The 8,549-nt window shown below is 40.3% G+C and overlaps 1 protein-coding gene across 1 annotated transcript; it reads left to right on the top strand.

Moving 5' to 3' along the window:
- The first annotated feature begins 6,690 nt into the window (after positions 1 to 6,690).
- LOC138887936 (uncharacterized) lies at positions 6,691 to 7,032 on the top strand. Its single transcript, XM_070169729.1, has one exon. The coding sequence runs from the start codon at positions 6,691 to 6,693 to the stop codon at positions 7,030 to 7,032; it is 342 nt and encodes a 113-aa protein (XP_070025830.1).
- The last annotated feature ends 1,517 nt before the right edge of the window (positions 7,033 to 8,549 follow it).

The following is an 8,549-nucleotide window of genomic DNA, read 5'->3' on the forward strand; positions in this document are numbered from 1 at the left end:
AGCAAGGCCACATTTGGTGATATTTCAAAGGATAGCCAGCTTGGAGGAAGTGGTGAAGGTACATGAGACACAATTTGAACTGAATCCAACTATACAAAATCGTGAAAGGCTCCAAAGGGTGCAGGCAGATCTTATTCGAGTGTGGGCTTTGGGAGAAGAATTTTGGAAAACAAAGCAGGTATGGCTTGGTTCAAAGATGGAGATAGAAATACTAAATTGTTTCATGCTCATGTTAATGGCAAAAGAAGGAAGCTACAGCTGAAACAAATACAAGACATGAATGGGAATTGGTTGGAAGATCCATCAGCTATTGCATATGAAGCTGTTCTTTTCTTCCAACAGCAGTTTCATGAATCCACAATTCCTACTAACTTTAGGATATTGGATCATGTCCCAGTAATGTTAAATGAAGTGCAGAACTGTGAGCTTACAATGCAGCCAACAATTGAGGAAGTGAAAAAGGCTGTATTTGGTTTGAATAGGGACAGTGTAGGGGACCTGATGGATTCAATGGTAATTTCTTTCATGCTTGTTGGGAAATCATTGGGGGAGACATAGTAGACATGGTGCAGGCTTTTTTTTGTGGGCAGGAACTACCCAAATTTGTGACTCATACAAATTTGTCCTACTACCTAAGAAGAAGGATGTCCAGAACTTCTCGGATTTAAGGCCAATTAGCTTGAGTAATTTCTCTAACAAAATCATATCGAGGGTTATTCATGAGAGGTTAGTGGATATAATTCCTAATATTATATCTGATGAGCAAGTAGGGTTTGTAAAAGGTAGAAGTATTGCTGAGAATGTATTACTCACTCAAGAAATAATCACTGACATTAGATTGAGGACAAAGGCAGACCTTAATGTAGTTCTAAAATTGGACATGATGAAGGCATATGATCGACTCTCCTGGATTTTTCTCACAAAGATCTTGAGGAAGATGGGATTCTCTGAATGGTTTATTGGATTAATTTTTGGGATTGTATCAAACAATTGGTATTCGGTTCTAGTTAATGGCCAACCACATGGTTTTTTCAAGTCAACCAGAGGGGTGAAGCAGGGTGACCTTCTATCACGTACACTGTTTATACTGGCTGCAAAGGCAATGTCAAGGGGTCTAAGTGCTTTACATCATAATCTGTACTTTTGTGGATTCGGAATGCCGAAGTGGAGCCCTAAGATCAACTATCTTGCTTATGCAGATGATGCAATCATTTTCTCATCATCAGATGATACTTCTTTAAGATTGATTATGGAAGTTCTAAATGCTTACGAAGAGCATCTGGACAACTAGTCAACAAGGCAAAATCTACGGTTTATGTTCACCATTCTACAAGCGATGAAGTTGTTAGGAAGATTGAAGGAATAACTGGTATACAGAGAAAGGATTTCCCATTCATCTATCCGGGTTGTCCTATTTTGTACAAAAGGAGAAAAATGGAGTATTATGAAGATTTGATATCAAAAGTGCTGGATAAAAATTCAAGCTTGAAAAGGGAAACTATTATCGATCGGAGGAAGGGCAGTACTAATCAGCAGTGTGTTTCAAACCATGCCAATTCATGTACTTTCTGTAGTAAGTCCACCGGCCTATGTTTTAAACAAACTATATAAGTTATTTGTGAGATTCTACTGGAGCAATTCTATTGATGGTAGAGCTAGACATTGGGCATCTTGGGATGCTTTATGCTTACCTAAACATGAAAGAGGAGTGGGATTTTGATGCATCTTCAGGACTATGCCATCTTTATGGAGCTCTTTTATGAGTCAAAAATATTTGAAGAAGATGCATGCAACTGTTGTGCCTTAGAGAGGTGGATCACACGTTTGGAGAAAAATGTTGGAATGCAGAGACTCTACTAAACATATGATTTTCTGGAAACTAAAAATGGGATCTTCCCTATTTTGGTTTGACAATTGGATAGGCTTGGGGACCCTTTACTTTGTAATACCCCCGGAGTTTAGTTGATGAAACAATCCATAGTGTGAATGATGTTGTTGTGGAAGGGCAGTGGGATGAACATAAAATCAGAGAAATATTGCCAGGTGACTTAGCTATGCACATTATGCACACCATATAAGCTCCATCGATGAATGATGAACTGGACAAACCTATCTGGTGTTTGGAAACAAGAGGTAAATTCACGGTTAAGTCAGCTTGGGAATATTTGAGGAGAAGGAAAGATCCAACTATTACATACGACAACATGTGGGTTAAAGGATTGCCTTTTAAGATCTCATTTTTTATGTGGAAACTGTGGAAAGGTAAGCTACCACTTGATGATGAAATTAGAAGGATGGGATACTACCATCTAAATGTTGGTGATGTGTAATGCCAAAGGAAGAGACATTAAGCCATGTTTTCTATCGATCACTCACAGCCTTAAAGATTTGGTCTTACTTCTATTCTCATGCTGGATTGTTTCTTGAGGGTTTAAACCTGCATCAGTCTATTGTGAAATGCTGGACAAAAAAGGTAATTACGAGACTCAAACCAATATTCCAAGCACTGCCAGGTATAATTGTGTGGGAACTATGGAGAATGAGGAACAACAACAAGCATGGTGAGGCAGTGTCAACCAATCGAGTGGTATACCAAGTCTGCAATACTATTCAATCTCTTATTAAACTAAGGAAGTCAGGCATTGATCGAGTACCATTCAGATGGCCTGATATACTTAGAATGATGGAGAACTACACTCTCAAACTGAAGTTCAACAAGGTTTTATGGGAACTCCCTATGACATGTTGGACAAAAATTAACACTGATGGGGCCTCGAGAGATAATCCAGGTAGGAGTTCAATTGGCTTTTGCTTGAGGAATGAGGAAGGAGATCTGGTCTATGCATGTGGAAAAGAAATTCAAGAGGTGACAAACACTCAAGCAGAAACAAGGGCAATTTTGGAGGCCGTGAAACATTGTTTGACTAATGAGATGAATAACATATGGGTAGAAACTGATTCTATGTTGATCAAGAAGGTCATCACAAGGGAGTGGAAACCACCATGGGTTATTGAGGAGGAAGTGAAAGAGATAAAGAAGATGCTAATGCTGTGCAATGGCAGGATAACACATATTTTCAGAGAGGGGAACAAGCTAACTGATCATTTGGCAAACTATGCTCTTGGTCAAAGAGTCATAGAATGCCACTCTTTTAATCATCTGGATACACAAGGCAGAAGACTAGTTAATGGAGACAAAATGCAATGTCCATTTCTGAGAGTAAAGGCTTTGAGGCAGTAGAAGGAGAGGTTAACACAAAGGCAAAGGGGATGATTTCAAATCCTAGGGGAGGAAAGGAAGTCGACAAATGTTATTTTACTAACCTTGGGTTCTATTTTGCAGGAATCGATATGGTTCTCAAGCCATGTCAATTAATACGACTTCTATGGGTGGTATTAGTAATTTGTGCTCAATCCCTTGAAGGAGGAAATGTGACATGCATAAGCTTGAGAAAAATCAATTATTTGAAATGGCAATCCATTAAAGAAAAACAGAAGGCTAAGAGGAAGAAATCATCAATGCAGCATCATAGTCGAGCACATGAAGTATCCAATAGTGTAGGGAACTCAACAACACACAAAGGAAGAACACATGACATCGAGGTCAAATGTAGCAGAATCACTGATGAACCCAACATCCATAATGCTGCAGAAGTGACCAGTAGGTGGATATCTTCAATATACAACAGGAAACAAAATGCATATGCAGGGAACCAGTCTTTAGGAATACAACAGAACGATACAAAGTGCATCGCATGGTTCTGGCAGCAGGTTGTGTCTGGAAATAATGAAGCTTTATTAAAGTTCATCATAAAGAACTTTTCAAACACATCAACCTACATAAATCCAATGCACTCTCTCGACTGGAAGTGTCTTAAACAAAGGGAGGGGATCGAGGATAAGTACTCGATAGGAGTAAAAAGCTTAGAAGCATGGTTGCACATGCCAAGAACATGGGGCCACAAAGGATTCATGAGACTTCGGACTTTAAATAAAGGAACATTGGGTAGTGTTTTCTGCACACCTAAAGTTTGGGACAAAGCATGGGCCATTACAATTACCCATGGAAGACTAAAAAAAGGAGAACTTCTTGCATTTTCGAGGTGCTGGAAATTTTGCACAGCAAGGAATCATTATGAGCATCTCAAGCTAACGCACGCCTACGCAGAAATCATCTGTAATATGCTTTCTTTAATAGCAAAAAGGCTTGGATGGAGCAACAATGCTATTCAAACAGCTGAACAGTTCTTCAAGAGGGAATCAACATGGCAACCTTCGATGCAGGAAGAATTTGAGACACAATGGGGTAATATGCAGTCAAAAATGGAACAAGACATACACTTTTATGGCAATCAAAGGTTCACACAAATACACAATGAGTTACGCTATTATTGTAAGTGCAGCGACAGGTACAAGATGCAGTTAAAGAAAATCTAGACTGAATACTGGACTTTGGATATATTTTCCATAAATTTAACAAAGTCGAAATACACTCTATCATGGGACGCTCACTATGCACGACTACATTTTAAACACTTGGCTAATGCTAGATCTAATGTAATATCAATGTTGACTTTCAAACTCAATATTGATAATAGGTTTCATGTAACCGTCAAAGTTTATCTATTTCATTATGTTAGACCCCCTGACAATGTATTTTATTTATGATTTTATTAGTTATAAAAATTAACCCTAGGCGATTGCCTAGCGGATCCAAAAAAAAAAAAGAGCTCCAATGTTCAAAACAATTATGAAATTTATCAAAGCATTTCAGTTTCTTATAAATCTTGCTCTTATTACTTTTTATCGTTTGCTTTATTTACACAACATTGCTATTACTTATCTTGATGAACCGACGATTGTGACATGCAACGAGACAACACAACAAACGGATATAGACTCAGAAGAAGGTGATATACCAGAAGAGGTTGAGGATTTTGAGAACAGACCTAAGTCTAACCTGGACGAAACTGAGGTTGTCAACCTGGGAGATGCAGAAAATGTCAAAGAAATGCGCATCAGTGTTCATCTATCACCATCAGAAAAGAAAGAGTACACGGAATCTCTAAGGGAATATGAGGACATATTCGCCTGGTCTTATGATGACATGACTAGTCTAAGTACATCTATTGTAGCTCACAAACTGCCAACCGATCCGACATGTCCACCAGTAAAATAGAAGCTCATGAAGTTCAAACCTAACATGAGTTTGAAAATCAAGGAAGAAGTCACCAAGCAAGTCAAAGCTAAGGTTCTCAGGGTAGTAGAGTATCCAACATGGTTAGCCAATATTGTGCCAGTGCCGAAGAAGGATGGGAAGGTTAGAGTTTGTGTTGACTACCGGGATATCAACCGGGCCAATCCGAAAGACGACTTCCCCTTGCCGAACATACACATTCTAATTGGCAACTGCACCAAGTATGAACTGCAGTCGTTCATTGAGTGTTTTGCTGGGTATCATCAGATATGGATGGATGAGGAAGACGCGGAGAAAATAGCTTTCATTACACCGGGTGGGATGTATTGTTACAAGATGATGCCATTTGGGTTAAAGAATGTTGGGGCCACCTACATAAGGGCCATGACTACCATTTTCCATGACATAATATACAAAGAGATCGAGGTGTATGTAGACGATGTCATCATCAAATCCAAGAGAGCCACTGACCACATGGAAGATCTGAGAAAGTTCTTCAACAAACTAAGAAGGTACAACTTGAAGCTGAATCCCGCCAAGTGTGCATTTAGGGTTCCTGCCAGAAAACTACTTGGGTTCATTGTGAGTCGCCGAGGAATAGAACTGGATCCGTCAAAGGTTAAAGCCATCCAAGAATTGCCACCACCGAAGAACAAGAAAGAGGTTATGAGTTTCTTGGGAAGACTTAACTACATCAGTCGGTTCATAGCTCTATCCACTGTCATTTGTGAGCCAATCTTTAAGATGTTGAAGAAGGACGCCGCTACCAAATGGACTGATGATTGTCAAAAAGCCTTTGAAAGAATCAAGGAATACTTGTCAATGCTACCAGTTTTGGTCCCTCCCGAGCCGGGTAGACCTCTATTACTCTACCTTGCAGTATTGGATGGAGCTTTCGGTTGTGTTCTGGGGCAGCATGATGAAACGGGAAGAAAGGGTAGGCCATCTATTATCTCAACAAGAAGTCCATCCCGTACGAGGCTCGATATTCTCTATTGGAACGCACCTGTTGTGCTCTGACTTGGGTAGCTCAGAAGTTGAGGCACTATTTCTGTGCCTATACTACTAATCTCATATCAAGAATGGATCCTTTGAAGTACATCTTTTAGAAGCCCATGCCCACTGGCAAGCTAGCCAAGTGGCAAATCCTGCTGAGTGAATTCGACATTGTTTACGTGACTCAGAAGGCAATCAAATGACAAGCACTGGCAGATCATCTTGCTAAAAATTCCGTGGATGGAGAATAGGAGCCTCTAAAGACATATTTTCCCGATGAATAGGTATCTTTCATAGGGGAAGATATTGTAGAATCCTGTGATGGTTGGAGAATGTTTTTCAATGGAGCAGCAAATTTCAAAAGAGTTGGCATAGGAGCAGTCCTAGTATCAGAAATCGATCAGCATTATCCGGTATCTGCCAAGCTCAGGTTCCCGTGCACCAACAACATGGCCGAGTACGAAGCCTGCATCTTAGGGCTCAAGCTGGCCATTGACATGAACATTCAGGAATTACTAGTGATCGGAGATTCAGACCTGCTTATACATCAGATCCGAGAAGAATGGGCAACTAAGAACTCCAATATACTCCATTATCTGCATCATGTACAGGAGTTGAGGAAGAGGTTCACAAAGACAGAGTTCCAACATGTTCCCAGAGTTCAGAATGAGTTTGCCGATGCATTGGCTACCCTATCGTCCATAATACAGCACCCAAACAAGAACTTCATTGATCCTATTCCGATAAAGATCTATGATCAGCCAGCTTACTATGCTCATGTAGAAGAAGAAGCAGACGGAAAACCTTGGTTTCATGATATCAAGGAATATTTGACGTAGGGAGAATATACAGAACTCTCAAATCCTACTCAGAAGCGCACACTTCGGAGACTATCTAACAACTTCTTTCATAGCAGAGGAATCCTGTATAGGAGGACTCCTGATTTGGGATTACTAAGGAGTGTCGACGCAAAGGAAGCATCCAGATTATTGGAGGAAATTCATGCGGGGACCTGCGGACCACATATGAACGGCTTTGTCTTAGCCAAGAAAATACTCCGAGCTGGTTATTGTGAGCACGTGATTTTTGTTTTCGCGACAATCACTCCAAAAGAAACAAAAAATAATAGCAATTGGTCTTGCTGTACAATTTTTGGATTTTTACGTGGCATTTTTGGTAGTTATTTGCGATCTTGTCCATTTTTATTTTTATCAAAAACAAAAATATAAAAATATATGTCGTTGAACCGTAATCCGGTTATTAAAAAGAAAATCACAAAAAATGCATCTTTCATTCTATTTTGTCATTAAGTGATGTTGGTGTAATTAAATATTAATTGTGTGATAATTGTTGTTTAATGTTTTTATATAATATTATTTGGCAATTTAATTTAAGAGATTAAAAAGAAAAAAAAAGAAGGATTTTCGGATTGGGCCAGTCCAAATTAAAACAAACAGGCCAAACCAAAACAACCCAGCCCAAAACATGTGTCTTACCCGGTCCATACCAGCTGATCTCAGGGGCATCCAAAACGAAGTAGTTTCGATCTTATTTGATCTGGGCCGTTGATCTCAGAATGATCAACGGCCAATATCACATACACCTACCCGTTGTTTGAACCCGACCCATTCCACCCGGACCAACCCGACCCCAATACTAAACCAAACGACACCGTTTGGATTAACCTTTAGATCCAGGCCGTTGATCTCGAGTGATCTAACGGCCAAGACCCAACCATCCACCCCGTATAAAAGCCTCCATACCATACCCTGCCCCCTATCCAAGACCCCCTGCCCTTAGGTCATCTCCTTCATAGACCCAAACCCTCCGAACCCTAGAGCCGCCCCCCTTTCCCCTCACCAAAAACCCGGCGGCAAGGACGCCGGTGACCACCACCTTAACACCATAGGACCACCTCATCACCCTGAACATAGATCTGTTGTCCTTTTGCCTCGAATCAAACCCTAGGCTCTCGAATCTTCATTTGAAGATTCGAGCAAAACTCGTCTTACATCAAACCCCCCCCCCCCCCGGATTCACACTAGACAATCCCATGACCTCCCTCGTGACCAAACCAAGCTTGGTTTGGTCCAAATCTAACCAGGGAAACACAAATCCCAAATCTGCCCCTTAGGAACCCTAGGAACCCTGAGCCCGATCTGTGTCCGTTTGAACTAAATGATTAGGGTCTAATGGACCTTAATCGAAGTGTTCTCAGTAGAGAACACTTCGATTAAAGTCCGTTCAACCCCAAGAAAGGTCGATTCAAATCCGAGCTAAGGCTTTCTGATTTTTCAAGGCTTTAAGGTAATTTTTGTTTTCTTTTTCTTTATCAGTTCATCTTGTCTGTTGTAAT

The sequence above is a fragment of the Nicotiana sylvestris genome, chromosome 3 (genome assembly GCF_000393655.2).
Source record: "Nicotiana sylvestris chromosome 3, ASM39365v2, whole genome shotgun sequence".
In the NCBI taxonomy this organism is placed as follows: domain Eukaryota; kingdom Viridiplantae; phylum Streptophyta; class Magnoliopsida; order Solanales; family Solanaceae; genus Nicotiana; species Nicotiana sylvestris.

Coding starts and splice junctions, on each gene's coding strand:
- LOC138887936 (XM_070169729.1), top strand. CDS start 6,691: ATGAACATTCAGGAATTACTAGTGATCGGAGATTCAGACCTGCTTATA.